The sequence below is a fragment of the Syzygium oleosum genome, unplaced genomic scaffold (genome assembly GCF_021117445.2).
Source record: "Syzygium oleosum isolate NSW1041296 unplaced genomic scaffold, Sole_v2.1 Sole_v2.05, whole genome shotgun sequence".
In the NCBI taxonomy this organism is placed as follows: domain Eukaryota; kingdom Viridiplantae; phylum Streptophyta; class Magnoliopsida; order Myrtales; family Myrtaceae; genus Syzygium; species Syzygium oleosum.
In genome coordinates this window covers 10,068,221-10,083,853 of record NW_026607489.1, presented here as the reverse complement: position 1 = coordinate 10,083,853, position 15,633 = coordinate 10,068,221, and the positions used below count along the sequence as shown (strand labels likewise).

The window sequence follows — 15,633 nt, the reverse complement described above, 5'->3', positions numbered from 1 at the left end:
GAATGCAGATCGTGCAGCTGCACCATCTAATGTGAATCGACCTCGTATTAAGATGCTGGAACTGTCGAATCTTTTATGGGACAAGGAAGGAAAAGAAAATCCAAAGGTCAGATTCCTCAAACTTGTGGTTTTGAAAACATTAGCTTTAGCCCCGTATCTTGCAACCCCAATAAAAAGACCACTTTGTTTCCTGCACAGTTATTCAACAACTATGACCTTACCTTTGGGAGGTCATTCTCCTTTTGATTTCAAGACACAGAGATTGATGTACAAGCATACTCCAAGGAATTAGCAGATTGGACAACGACACATTAACAACCAGGAACTTCTTTCTTAAGTCTATAACAACCACCAACTTTACAAACCTTCCTTCAAGCAGAAGCCTCAGTGGAGGCAGAGCAAGAAGGCGGGTAGACCTCAGGCTTCAGCTTTGCTGTGAATTTCTTTTATTCCTTGGCTAAGCACATTTCCTCGTCACGAAGCCCCCTTATCTTCATGTCTATTCTCTGGAGTCCAGCATCATTTGCAAGGTTTTCTCTCAGCTTGGCATCCATCTCGTACTCTGCCAAAATCAAAGGCAGTACCTGAAATTCAAGAAAACTCCAATGTAAACGTCCGTGAGCCTCAAGATTGCATCAACACAGAAGTACCCCTTTCAAAAAAATGCCTTGGAAAACAGAGTGAATAATTATTCCTCAGAAAAGGAAAGAGAGTCGTGCTTGAAGTTACGAAATTCGAGGGAATGACAAGAAATTTTTGTATAAATGTCCAAAATCAACCTAAAAAGTTGTATCATACAATTGGAAAATAACATGAAAGGATGAGTCCCACACAATATAATTGCAAATTACAGCAAAATCAACCAGAAAAGCCATTTGCAGCAAGGACATACCTCAGAAATGGACATACCTCAGATATGGTGCAACTGACGTGAGCAATATAGTCACACTGCATACACCTATACACAGGATGTTTCGGATTCCTCTCTGTCTCGCTCGCATTGCAGTAGTACTCACCCGAATCGTCTTCCAGGAAGGTTTTGGCAAACGTGAGCGGGCGAAAGTGGCACTTGGACTTGATCATTTCCGACCATGGGAATGGAGAGCAGTTGAAATGGAAAGACCGGAAGCACAAAGGGATCACACACTGAAACAAATTGGTGTCCATGCTGATGTCATTGCACATGTCACAGTGGTAAATGGTGTTGAATTCAGTTTCTTAGAGGAAATAGAGATGACCCCTGTCTTCAAATTTCACGGTCAAGTAACGCATTGCACAGTGAGTGTCAAGGTAGAATTTGCAGACGTCGCAGCAGAAACTGAAGCCAAGGATGGCAGAGTGATAGAAAGCGCAGTTGTGTTGCCTCCATGCAAGCTGAAGGTAGAGAGTGTGTGGAGGGTGATAAGGGTGTTTCATCTTAGTAGGGAGTTCAGAGCAAGACTCGTGGAGGTAAGAGTTGCAGGCTTTGTAGGCGTAGGTGGTGGGGGGCGAGGCTTGAATGGCGTTGCTGCAGCCATAGCAGTTGACTTTCTCGTCGACCCCTCGGAGGTCACAGAGGATTAGAGGGTGTTTGTGGCTGCAATGTTCTTTCTGATTCTGCTCCTCCTCCCTCTGTTTTTGGTTTTTGTCTTGGGTTGGCTTCTGATGGATTGATGGGTGCTATAACTCGGACGTGATCAAATGTGCAGGTCAGATAGTTGTATTGCGGGTTGAAATGAAGCAAAGCATCATTCACTTTGACTCTGGTGTTGACAAATTCAAGTATACAACTGTGCCAGATCTGTTCACATGTATTAACAAAACTAAGAATCATCCAGATGTGCACGTGATAGACCTATTCCAAGTTGATCCATAGAGGAAGACTGGAACAGAAAATGTTCTGACATTGGTTTGGAAGTTGCTATATCTATTCAGAATATTTTACACAATTGCACATCCTCTAATCGATCTTTGTCGTCAAGTTTCTAGTTCCTTTTCATGTTACTTTTTTGTAAGGTTACAAATTAAATGGAGTGGTCAGGTGAATTCGTTCAATTTACTACAACCAAATCCCACATGCATCAGTCGGTTTAAGCAGCAGACGGAAAAAGTAGAACTGCCGGTAAACATAGGTTAAACATTGGTGAATAGAATGTACAGGTGATATCTGTCCATACTGGTGCCTGCGAATATATATGGAATTGAGGTTAAAGAAGCTGAGGTAATGAGCCAATTCTGAGCTGGAAAAATCCCTGGAGATTTGTCTTCCTACAGGACTTCACAGGTAGGTTTTGGTTTTCAAAATATTCTGGTTTGTTGTTCATCCCTTTAGCCGCTTCATTCAGGTAGCAAGTCCAATCAGCCATGAGAGAACCATTCACATCACAGGAGTCTGCATGAGATTTTTTCAGGTCTCTTCGATGAAGCAACTTGAAAGATTTTAACACAGAGAACGTGCCACAAAGTGCAAACTTATATTATAGGATGTCCACTTAGCCAAGACTAGCTTCACCATCTTCTAATAATTCAAGATCAATGAAAACATTCAGGCTTTTAGCTTAGCAAGCCCAATATTCACTACCATTTACACTTGACATATGCATCAATATTGTAAAATTAGAAGATGATCACTTCACACTATACTTGGATACAACCACTAAGCTTGAAATTGTTTGATATCGTCCAATTATTACGAGCACAGTCTTGTCTTCACACAACCGTCAGACTGGGTATATATATTAGGAAGCGTGGAAGCAGAGGGGGATTATGTACTCATGCATCACTAGCATTATTCCTCCATCTCGTGAATGGCTTACGGAGAAACTTGGAGAGAGGAGTCTTCGGGACCGGAATGAGTTTCCCGAGTACTGCAAGGGGCCAGCTGTACAACAAAAATCAAACGCCGTGCACGAACCTTGTGAGAAATTAATGAAGCGTGCGTATGATTGATAAATCGCAAAATACACTACCAGTGGAGGGTTGCAACAAGTTGAAATTAGGATCCATATGAAATTATATGAGGCCTTCTATACTCGTGTACAACGCATCCCAGTACAAACAGCTTCACATGCAAATTAAGTGTTTACTCGGGCTCCTCACATTAGAGTCAGGCCTCAGGAGGTACGGTCGAAAATTTTTTAGAGTACCAAGAAGTTTCAAGCAGCCATTTTCCCTTGCTTAAGATGCTACGATGTCAAAGGTGCTGGAAGCTGTTCCAATTACTTATAGTCCGTAATTAGATTCTTTCGGATGATATTTGAAAGGAGTCTTATCATGTGTAGGTTTTAGAGCAGAGATTCACGCCCCGAAAATACCAATTAAACTCTCAACACCTAGCAGAGCATTTCATGAAGAGAGGCTATTTCTATTCTGCTATGATAACATTTTTCCATGTATATTGACTTACAAGCAGAAGACATCTCCAAGATAACTAACGCGATTACATAAAGTTATAGGTGAAGCACCACATTAACTGTATGGGTACCAAAAATGGACGAACCTGACAATGCCGATCCCTACAGCAACAAGCCACATATTCCAGCTGAGCTTCACAGTCTTAGCAAACTTTCCGAGGAACTCGACAATAATGATCTGGGGCACAAGCAAGAGAGGCTACGTGAAAATTCAAACACTTATTTGACAATGAAAGCATGAATATTCCAAAGCACTCACTTGAAGCACAATGGTAATTCCAATGATACCAATGAAAAGGTAGTTTCTCGTCACTCCACTGAAAACATTCAGTTCGTCGGGCTTTCGAGCATTGAACTCATTGAAGATCTGTCATTTGAACAATAAATTGAACAACGAGGCTTAGCATTGAAGCTTAGATGGATCATGTAAACTGAAGAACCCATAAAAGCTCAAAAAGGAGCTTTTATTTTGGATCATTCTGTACTTCAGCCTTTACTTTTACTTAATTTTGAGGAATTGTGGGCAGAAGGATGCAAATTTAGTATCTCTACTTACTTGACAAAGGACAAACGCATTGAACACCATCGTATTCTTGATGTCGACAGCATGTTCCCTTGGTTCATTGCTCAACTGAAGAACACTTACGCCGCGGTAGTTCAGGACAAGAAGGACGCATACTTGATAAGCAGCCTGCAGAAGAAAGTTGTTCACTTGAATAAACAACAAACTGACTATGAGACAATCCAACAGGTATCTCAAAAAGAGCAACGAATAGAAAGACCTGTATTGTCAAGTTCCTCCACATGATATTAGTTATTAGAGGTTCCCTGACAGAGCAAACACAAGATCATAATCAATCACCAAATCATCAGGCAAAGAAAGAGATGGAGAAGCAAATGTAAATGAGACTTGCATTTTAGGTACTCTAAAGGAAGCGTTTAGAATTAGGAGGAGTCCGCATCTTTGTCACCCAAACACCCTATATGCTAAGAGAACAAAAACGCAAAATATCTTGGACTAAAGGACCGATGGCCAGTGACCTTTACATCTTTCTCTGAAAGGCAAAGTTTATGCACTTCTCTTCTATTACCATTTCCAATGTCCAGTTAAATGCAAACCAAAAACCATATCTATAATTGTTTTGCCGCTGTCCAGACAATTAAAAAACTTTCAGCTTGTCGTGGTTTCAGAGCGTTTGATTATAGCTAGACAGTGCCTTTACTATGATGCTAAAGCATAACAAGATGTGCTGACTTGCAAACCTTCGGCCAACTGGAGTTCTCTCCATTAGGTGGTCCGTGGGCGGCTCTGTTGCCAATGCAAGTGCTCCAAGAGTATCCATGATAAGGTTGACCCACAGAAGCTGCACCAGAAAGAGAAGTATTTTAGACAAGAAAATGAACCTTGACCTATGCTTCAGGGAACTTTGTGATCCTCTCAAGGAGAACTAGGGTCACGTAAGTAGGGCTACCCCTAGAATAGTGTCATGGTCATCCAAGCAAGCAAAGATTCACTAACCTGTACTGCATTCAACGGAACATCACCCGAAGATATCGCTGCCACAACATTGATTACCAGAGCGGCGACATTTACTGTGAGTTGGAACTGGATAAATTTCTGAATATTTGCATACACAGAACGGCCCCAGCGAACAACCTATGCACCATTCAGAAATGTTGCTGTTACATACTTGACATGTGTATAATGACTAATAAACTTCAAAAAGATAGAAACTTAATCAGTCAAAGGACGTTTGACAAAACCCCAAGCAAATACAAGCAACAGGCTTATGTTTCGCCTGAAGGTCTTTTATGTCTCATGCATAAACTTTTCATTAAGTGCCCTCAGTGTTCACTTCAAACTACACTTTACACATGCACGAGTAAACCATGGGACACTGCTGTGTTTTTCCATACAGCATCCAATGGGGGATATGGTCATGCCGTGAGAGAGAAAGACTGGATGCTTCTCTGGTGTTTGAAGATTGCTCTGGGATTAACAAAAATAATCTTTGAAAAACTTTTTCTCGTATTATTCTTTTAATGAAATGCTTTTGAAAACATTTTTTCTAAGCAAGCACTGGTGCTCTCTGTTTGTTCTCATTATTTGCTCTCTGCTATTTGCAGAAATAAGTGCAATAACATTAACCACAAACATGCTACTAGAAACAAAATTTCATTTTACTTTGGAAACTGCTCATACAAACCAAAAGGAAACAGCAAAGATCAGACAACTCCTACATCATCGGAGTCTTTTTACTGACCTTAACAACAGAGGCAAAATTGTCATCTAAAATAATGATGTCAGAGCTTTCCTTTGCAACTTCCGTCCCTTGGATGCCCATAGCAAGACCAATATCTGCCTAAATTATCAAATATTCATACTGATGTGAATAGGTAGGAACGTGGAAATTTAAAGCATAATATCACACAACACTATAACCATAAAAGCAGGTTCCAACTGCGGATAGTATCTCAGTGATTAAGATAACACTGGTTGTGTTTGACATGCATGTCCTACTCTTTTCCCAATGCTGTCCATCTTATATATGCCATCTCGTGCATATGCCATATTGTGATTGAAGTGAATAATCTGGGCTTATTTGAGAAGTACCTTCGACATCTTGGGCGCTAGATGAGCATCCTACGTACTTATCTTCTTTATCTAACTTCATTCCAAGACATTTGGATGCACCTTATTGATTTGCTTAAGGAACATCTATAAGAATAAGGACTTTCTGGCAGAATATAAATTAAATGAAAAGTTGCTTTTAATGTTCAACCCAAGGGAGGGTAAAAATTAGGGTCCAGAGCAAAGTCTCGTGCTTTTCTCAACATAGATGAGCTTCACTTTGCCTATTGCAACAGGAAGATGACTCCTTCATATAAAACAAGTTCGAATTGGACTATAACGATGGGCATTTTCATCTATTGGTTTGATGATATGTCATTAGGAGCAAAAGCATATGGACATCTAAGTTTCACATTGACATGCATAAGTAAACAAATAGACATGCACATATAAATCAGTGTCAACCTCATGAAGTGCAGGAGCATCATTCGTTCCGTCCCCCGTCACAGCAACGACTTCCCCACCTTTGCGTAAGGCTTGCACAAGTAGTAGCTTGTCATTGGGTGAAGACCTTCCCATCACCTGTAAGCCATATCATGTTTAATTTGTTTGTCTACTTCTGGATGTACATGTGAAGTTCGATATTCTACATCATACCGTTATTCTCTTTGCTATCTGTTCTCTTTCTTTGTCAGACAATGCACGGAATACCCTTCCTTCGATAATGTTAGGCTCTGTGGCATCTTCATTTGAACTAAGTATCCCACATTCCAGAGCTATTGCTTTTGCTGTTTGGATATTATCTCCAGTGACCATTCGCACCTGTCAGACCAAATCACACATACCTCTCCTATTAGTTATTTCATCCTAGAGAGTAGAGACAACAAATACAGACATCCCACATCATTCTCCAATCGTCTGCCTTAGTATATGCTTTTCAAATAGATTGGATGGTTCCCTTAGATGTTTAAATTTTAAATGTATATCCAAGATTAATTGATACTTTATCTGAGTTCCACTAATAACCAATGATGTCTCTCATTTTGACCCTCCGGCTCCTAAGAGGTCTTTCTATATTCCCCTATTCTTCGCCTGATGTCATCTTTTCTGGTATCCGGTAAGTGTTAAATCAGTCAAGATATGACACTCAAACAGTACCAAAATGACTTACCTTAACCCCTGCTTCTGTGCATATTCTGACAGCATCTTTCACACCTGGACGACAAGGATCCTGCAGATGTATGGACTTGTTAGCTGATAAAAGGCGCTTATAAGGAAGTATGAAGAACTCAATTTTTCCTGAGCACAATGCCGATATTACATTTGTTGCATTACAAAAAACAGAATATATAGCATACAAAAATTGACTTGTACAGTAAAGTGTAGTTAGTTTCTCCACTGGTAAATGAAAGACGTAATAAAATGTAATACAGAATCCAAGAAAAAAGGTGAATATGTGGGGACTCCAAGTTTCAAACAACGGTTATAAAATGCTTAAATGGCGAGCTTTGTTAGATTGATCATTTAATTCATGCCAAATTTCCCGATAAAACCAGACCAAAAGCAAATTGCAAAGCAAAATTGCTTCTGACAATTAATAAGGTAGGTAAGGGGAAACTTCTGAGATCTTTCCAGGAAAGTTTTTGAACTGATAAAGAATAGCAAAGAGAATAATTACGGTGCACAAAATTTACAACATACAAGTAAAAATGGTATTTACGACTTACAAGTAACCTCTGTATAAACTTTTATACCTCTATAAGTGCACAACACTCTTGTGCTTATTGTAAACTAATTTCTGCTCCAAAGAAGCAGCTTCGTTTTTTCACTTGAGGAACATTGAGAACACACATTGTTGCTATTTCTTTGATAAGACACTTCCAGGACTCCATAAGTAGTGCAAGTTATGGTGGAAAAATTTTTCCAGAACAGTATGACATAAAATGAATTCGTCCATGATAAGGAAACTTAAGAACTGATTCGTATACCTTGATGCCAACAACAGCAAGCAAAACAAGATCATCGTCAGGCAGCACCCAATTGTCCAGACTTGCATTATCACCTGGAACTTTATCTGAATCAAAAGGTCTGTACGCGATCGCAACACAGCGGAGACTTCTAGCAGCCATGTCATCGATAGCAAGCTTAAAGAAGTCCTACAATGAAAGCTCAAAGATTAAGGTGGCATCCAAATTTCCAAGCACTAAGCTATTCTCACAGCTCCTTCAAGGAAATTTCATCATAGAGAAATTAACATCGACCCATTATGGAACAAAGCCAGGTAATTATTTCTACTCTGAATGATCTCAGAAGAGACCTGGAAGAAGTGGTGAAGAATTACAAGATTAACCACTAGAAAGTAAATTGTAATAATTAACTAGGTTACTGCATGACCGAACTCACTGAATCAGAGGACCACAAGTAGGATATGCATCTTTAATTATGTATAATCAGCTTACTCAGAAGTCAAATGCAAATAACAATCTAATAAATTTGATCTGCCACTGTTTGAATTCTTGAAGTTGAATAAACAGTGGCAAAGTCGCATTGCATGAAATAACCTACATTAATGACACCAATACATGCGCAGAGAGTCCCTTCTATCTCTTAAGTATAGTGAAACCAACATGAAACTTAGGGCCTTCACAGAAAGGGAAAACAAAGACTATTAGATAGCCAAGCAAAATTATGCAGATAGTCTGCTTAAATAACTTAAGTTTACCCATTTCCCATTTCTTTTTGTATATTGGTGGATAGGAGACCATGCTATTTTTACAGCAGCTCTTCCGGAGTAATAATCAAAAAAGCTTCTGCAAGTAGTTCTCTAGGCTTCCATTCCCTACTTTTCTGCCACGACCAAAAGAAATTTCAGCTACCACAAGAGGAATAGCTCCAACCTTTTCTTCATCGATTGATTGCAAGTGACCATCTGAGTCAAAAAACTTCGTGCACGAGGCCAAGACAATTTCTGCTGCGCCCTTCCAATGTATATGTACATCAGAACTGATCTGTGACCAAAAAAATGGAAGAAGGGAGCTTCAGTATGTATGGTAAGGAGTTCCCAGCATATTACTTGTAGAGTAACAGACACAGGAATTTATAGAAAAAAATAGCTACCGTTTGTAAAGCAACTCCTCCTCGCTTTTTCTCTGAGTTGAATGGTAAAACATGGAGTTCTGTTGACTCTGCTCTTATGGCTCCAAACTTCATCCCCAGCTGCCAGAGAGACAAAGATGTTCTGAAGAAGTTCCAAATTCATCTGTCTGAGATTTCTTGTCAGATTATTACCAAAACCAGTACCTTAACAGCCCATGAAAGAATAGCCTTCTCAGTAGGAGATCCAGTAACTTCAACATCTCCAACATCCTACAAGTGAAGAGCCAAACAAAATGATTGTCCATTTGATTTAATTTACACTAAATGAACCAAGAACCATGAGCACCTTTCAAGAACAGTGGTAACGGAATAAGTTTTTTTGGACTTACGGAATTTTCTTCTAAACATGTTTTCTATGGACAGGAAAGAACTCACCAAATACCAGCTTTCCAAATGCAATTTGACTGTGAAATACATTCCTTCCTCTCAAACTAATTGATTACACACAATGCCAAGCACTTAAACTGAGTAGAAATTATCACTGAGGATCCCTCATCATTTTCATTTCTCAAAGTTAGCTGGAGGCTGGAAGAGAGTAATACCTTTGGCACATAGACATTGCCCTGGGTATTATGTGCAATGCCCTCAATAAGCAAAGAAGAAATCAGGTGATTCAATTGGGAGGCATCATCTGGTGGATCCATCTTCTTTCGCCCAACATAAGCTTCGACCACAGTCATCTGTAATTTCAATATTATCGATCAGAAAACCAATACTACAGCTAAAACGTTCCAATGAATTGTCCCAGAAGTCAGCAAAAAGAGATACTTGGAAAATGCTAACAGGGATTTAAGGGTTAATAACCTGATTCAACGTTAATGTTCCAGTCTTGTCACTGCAAATTGTTGTGGCAGAACCCATAGTTTCACAGGCTGAAAGCCTCCGAACCTGCGGTTGTGTTGCTAAAGGGTATTATAAAACATGGGTTGTTACTACATCTAAGAAGTAGAGGAAAGAAGCTAATGAGACTTGCCAAGGCTTTATCCGCCATCATTTTCCGCATCGAGTAAGCTAGACTGTGCCACAATGGGGGGGGAAAAGGAAATGAGAGTCAAGTTGGATGTGTGATTATCATACTGTTACAGCAATATAAAGTAGTGGCACTTACGTCAACGTAACAGCCAAAGGAAGCCCTTCAGGCACTGCAACAACCACGATGGTGACCTAAGTACACTTCTTAGTCAGTCAACTGCCTGGTTTGAAGAGATTAGACGGCAAAGAGGAGCTTAACTTACTGCAATCGTCACAATTTTAACAACTCCATCTAAGATATCATCAACTTTGGTCTTGCCCTTCACAAACTGGACTGTTCCATCAGAATTTGTAGTATGTCCAGTAAAGTACCTACAAAAAATAAACAGAATGAGGATGTAAGATTGCTCTAACCCGAATGACGGTACAGGATTAACTACACGCAGGAAAAACTTGCCTGACCAGGAGGACAGTGAGCACAGCAGCGGCTACAGCAAGACCAACAATGCCTATGAATGTGGCCACCCCGTTTAAGCGTACCTGTTCAGGAATATTTAAGAAAAATGTGAGGGGATGGTGACGATTCTGAGAAAAGTCAAATCAGGATATTTGATGTTAAACCTGCAGAGGAGTCTCTTCACCAGTATCGTCTCCTATACTTGCCATCAGCAATCCCCACTCCGTGTTGATTCCAACACCAGTCACCTGAAGGTAAGCAATGATTGAAAGAAGTTAGAACTCAAAAAATGTAGGAACTTTTCTCACAGGAGAAGAGAGAAAGGATGTTAAAGTGTTCAAATAATCGTGTCATTGCCCAACCTATTATCGTGGAGTAATATCCTGCTTTAAATCAACTAAGAACTTGGATCAAAAGTTGTCCTTTTCAGTTAAAACAAATTCATTTTCCGATAAAAAAAAAATCAAGATCTAGTCCTCACATCAAAAAGGACAATAGAAGGACAGAAACTGTATCTCCCCTTCGGATGGAAATACCATAGGCACAATTTTTTCTGTCAGAGGAGAAAGGCGCAGCCACTATAGGCACTTGTCCTGCTATTACGCATTCTTTTGCCCTTTGAAATTTGTTGTCTTACTCCGACCAAACAAAAAATTGTTATCTTACTTACTTGATATTGTAAATGAATTTAACCTTTTTTGGGCAGTTGCAGTACAGAACGTAAAAGAGCAAATGATCATATTACCAGCATAGTGCCAACGCCATCAGCGACTTTGCAACCAGACATTAGGAAAGGTGATTTTTTATCCTTGTGAACCTGCATGGATGTCATGCTTGAGAAAAAATCGACAACAAATTCAAGTAAATCGACCAAAGTATCTGAAAACACACAATCTTGCTTTCTCCTGTCATGCTAGATTCATCAATTGCAAGAGAATGTCCGCTTATTAATACTCCATCAGCAGGAACCTGGTATTGGGAGCAGTAGAACTATTAGTTTACACAGTCATCACCTGTCAAATTAACAAATAACAAACCCTATTAACCTGGCTCACCTGATCACCTATTCTGAGTGGTATGACATCACCCACAACAATATCAAATATCGAAACTGTTACCATCCTTCCATTTCTCATCACCTGCAGAGATCTCATCCTCAGTGATTCGTTTGGAAGAAACTAAGTAGCAACATAATCGAATTACGAATCATTTAAGCGTTATACCCCGATTTGGATATTCTGTTTTTCCTCATTCAAGTTTTGAAACTGCAGAGACTGGCGGTAATCGCTGACGGCTGATGATAAGTAATCAGAAGGTCATTAAGATGGGTAAGGAATGACATTTAGTTTCACCATGAAAAGTAAAGGCTTATGATCAGATAATATACCTGTTACCATTATGACAAGAAGAACAGCCAAAGCTATGCTTCCCCCATCATACCATCCTTCTTTTATCCCCTGCAGAAATATGAAAGGATGGAACTGCTCAGGATTTGATGAGGCATGAAACTTTATTGAGAGAAATAATCAAGGAAGAACCAAATAAGAGTAAAGAGAAACTCAAACAGCTTTTAAACTCCCATCAAACATGTTAGCAAGCAAGAAAGAGATCATTATGACTTGTGCCTAGTTGTAGAAATTATCTATTGGTGGGATGTCCATCTGAAGAATAAAGCTTCTCTAGATAAATACTTTGGCTGTTGGACAAAATCAATATAGTATTAGGAAACTAAGCCAAAGCTCACCTCAGTCTTTATTCCCAGGCCCAGTGACACCGCTGCAGCTATTATCAATATAATAAGGGTCAAGTCCTGCCACGCCTCCCAAAGGAATGTCTACAAGGGACGTCAACTCAGTCTGATACTATCGTCATGACAAGATCCTCGAAGAAAATGCCTGATTTTAGAAACTCAAGAAAAAACAAAAATAGTTGTACCAGAAAAGTTCGTCCTTTTTTCCGAGGATATGTGTTGGATCCAAAGGCATTCCTCCTCGTTGATAAATCAGCATCATCACCAGCAATCCCTTTCTCCAAATTGGTTTTCAGCAAATCTGATAGGCCTTTAACCTAAAGGAGGAAGCATGCAGTCTGAGAGCATGATATCAGATAACAAAATTACTCACACCATAGAAACAAACAAAAATAAATATCAACGATGAACTTGCCCCGCCAAATTGCTGAAGACCAGTCGTATTATGGTCCCTATTCATGGAAGATAGCTGCTCCAGACCAACAGCATAATCGCCAGTTAAACTCGGAGGAGCCACTCTTTTACCTAACACTGATTAAGTCAGGGACATAAGGACAGACAGACTATAATAAACAGAATGCAAAGCACCATATGTGTAAATAGATCAGAGTCCTTCACTTGGTCGAGTGGCAATGCCATCAATTTGTTCTTTGGATTATGCATATTTGCTGTCTAGCAGTTTTTACTTTTTTGTGGATAAAAGGAGACAAGTGTGCAACTTCAACAATCTCATGCATAGGAATTTTATTTTTCAATGGATTAATTCCAATAAATCACTTACCAATCTGCCGCTCTCCAGCCAATCTGAAAAGCAAAGCTGCCTAATAAAATTAATTAGCAGATTAGAGAGAAAAAATCTCCTAATTACTTTACTACCAACATGATTAAGGAAGAAAATTACTCGTATCACTTGTGAATGGGCCCTGATCATGCGCAGCCTTTGAATTTTTCCCTCGTGCTTTTTTAAGTCCAAGGTATAACGGAATCGCCGAGTCGCGTTGAGGACAAGAGCTGCTTGCTGTGAAAGTAGAAAGCACCCTTAAGCTCACATAAGGCGCCGCTAGACTTTATCAAATCCTAACGGTTTAAAAGAATAAGCTAGAACTGGAAACTCTGGACAGGACACTGCAATAAACAGAGCGACAAACTTTTCCTGAGGAAAAGCATTGAGGTCAGAGAAGCACGAACCAGACATGGAGGACATCAAATGAAGTGACATAAATTGAAAACAACTGTATTAAGTTAATATACTTTTACTTACAATCTAATGCGGTTTGTTTATTGGTGAATTTCAGATTCTTTCTTTCATGCCAGCTTTATTTCATGATCATAGTTTTACTCGCAGTATGACGCTAGTTAGTTACTTGGTCAGTTCTTGACTTTCCCTCTATGTCAACCTCATTTTTTTATCACATATCAAAGAATATATATGAAGGTATATAGAATGCATATGAAAATTATGATCTCAATGGGGAAGCACCTCCACCAAATTAAGATGCTGAATGCTTTTCTCCAGTGACATCAACTACTATTTCATTGCTTCACGTGCCTCAATACTTCCTTTTGCTTTTTCCCGGTTGCCGTATTCGAATGCAAACAATGCACCATTTAGTGATTTGGTCGCTAAGACACGGCCTTGCGTGGTGCAACACGCCAAGAGTCCTTAGGATCAAGTGAACCTCACATGGGTCCAACGGATCTTGGTATATATACTGCGCAGCGAACACATTCATTATTGACTTCTGGAGCGGACGTAGATGCGGATACTCATACCCGAATCCTACCTAAGTGGACACTTTCGATGAGACGGAACCCACACACGATGTGTTCTCGCACGATGCCATTCGCATTATGGATAAAAGTACGGCTTTACATAAATTGCAGAAAAAGAAACTGCATAAGGAGGTAAAAAAACAGAGGGAAGATTAAGGGAATCAATGAATGTGGTAATACCCTCCATCTCCTTAGAGTCTCAAGAGACGCGTTCTTCGTGTCCGCAACATCGAAAGGATCCGACTGGTCCACATTGTCCTCCTCCTCCCCTTCCCCGGGCAACTTTGGACCGGCTTCCACGTCGTTTTCACGGCCCGACATCTTGAAAAGAACGACGACGGTACAGATAGACACAAAAAAAAGTGAAGGACGAGATCAGCAAGACCTATTTATATTATATACGTCGACAACAGCCACCCGCCGGCGTCACCCTGCAAGAGATGGCACGACCGTTATGAGAAACAGCCCCCCGTTTCGAGCTAAGCTGTCTCCGGTGCCACCCCGCAACGGCAAGACAACCCACAAAAAAGAAAAGGGAGGAGGAGGAGCAGCAGAAAAACAATGGAGCAATGCGCGGGTACGTTGGTTGGAAGCTAATGATAGTGCGTGCGAGAATGAAGGCGAAAGCCGTTAGTGTTTGATGGTACGGGCGAGAATGTCGGGCATTTTTTCAGTTTCTCTTTCTCCAGAAGAAGATGTCTGTGTAAAACATAAAGAGGGTCTGCACGAACGAACTTTTATCTGCTGGGCGTTCTGTCTTGTTACTCACGGGTCAAAACCATAAGCAGAGACCGAGAGAGAGAGAGAGAGAGAGACCGGAGAACGAGGGGAGACTCCGCAACATCCGGCATGAAAACAGCTAGGAGAGAGAAGTAAAAATATGTTATGAGTGAGAGACAGTTCAGAACTTGTCGTCGCAGGCGATGAAGAAGATGATCAGGGAGGAAAAAACAAACCATTATCTGTGGAAATGATCAAAGCAGAAGCTTCTCTGAAGTTTCGCGCGGGAAAAAAGAATTGCGCCGTGACTAAGCGCACGCTAGGAGTTTGGTAGCCCACCGGAACCAATGATTCGGTGGTTAGGTGATGTCGAGGTCGGCTTTCCATCGATTGGTAGTCTATGCTCGTCGGGACGATCCTAAGGATGCCCGCTCATGCAGATCGGCCTGTTGCATTAATTCGGAATATTATTATGCCCGGGATATGAGGAAAATTCGCACTCGATACCGCAATGACGGGAGCAAACTTCTAACAACGGGCCGTTTCTCGATTCGGTTCAGTTCGGTCCGGTCCGGTCAATCAGGCGAGAGAGGCTGTGTTATCTGCTGATGTGGCGAGAAACGTGAACCCTGCGTTGACGTAGCAGATAGTGACACGGGACATGGAAGCTGGCTTTTGCATGATGATACCCACGTTATCAAACTATCAATCAAGAGAAAATAACCACGGACGGGACGGGGACGTTTCGAGTTTGACAGCACGGCACGGGCGGAGAAAATATTGGGGCGAGCTTAACACTCCACCTAGGATTTACTGTAAACTACCCACAATTTGACACGTG

At 40.5% G+C, this 15,633-nt stretch overlaps 2 protein-coding genes across 2 annotated transcripts; both read right to left on the bottom strand.

Moving 5' to 3' along the window:
* Positions 1 to 311: 311 nt before the first annotated feature.
* On the bottom strand, positions 312 to 1,212 carry LOC130138280 (uncharacterized). The gene is made up of 2 exons (XM_056311905.1): positions 910 to 1,212; positions 312 to 584 (listed from the first exon to the last, which is right to left on the bottom strand). The coding sequence occupies exons 1-2, from the start codon at positions 1,183 to 1,185 to the stop codon at positions 447 to 449; spliced, it is 414 nt and encodes a 137-aa protein (XP_056167880.1). The 5' UTR covers positions 1,186 to 1,212; the 3' UTR covers positions 312 to 446.
* Positions 1,213 to 2,434: 1,222 nt separating this feature from the next.
* On the bottom strand, positions 2,435 to 15,242 carry LOC115681726 (calcium-transporting ATPase 9, plasma membrane-type). Its single transcript, XM_030605765.2, has 33 exons — positions 14,253 to 15,242; positions 13,201 to 13,317; positions 13,081 to 13,120; positions 12,715 to 12,830; positions 12,485 to 12,616; positions 12,294 to 12,383; positions 11,937 to 12,006; positions 11,773 to 11,843; positions 11,605 to 11,688; positions 11,441 to 11,518; positions 11,295 to 11,366; positions 10,714 to 10,797; positions 10,550 to 10,632; positions 10,356 to 10,464; positions 10,229 to 10,284; positions 10,094 to 10,136; positions 9,925 to 10,008; positions 9,663 to 9,800; positions 9,265 to 9,330; positions 9,082 to 9,180; positions 8,862 to 8,972; positions 7,953 to 8,120; positions 7,136 to 7,195; positions 6,622 to 6,786; positions 6,430 to 6,546; positions 5,657 to 5,755; positions 4,912 to 5,049; positions 4,656 to 4,756; positions 4,175 to 4,220; positions 3,949 to 4,083; positions 3,652 to 3,759; positions 3,479 to 3,570; positions 2,435 to 2,860 (listed from the first exon to the last, which is right to left on the bottom strand). Exons 1-33 carry the CDS (start codon positions 14,391 to 14,393, stop codon positions 2,752 to 2,754), a joined length of 3,222 nt encoding a protein of 1,073 aa, XP_030461625.1. The 5' UTR covers positions 14,394 to 15,242; the 3' UTR covers positions 2,435 to 2,751.
* Between the last annotated feature and the right edge of the window lie 391 nt (positions 15,243 to 15,633).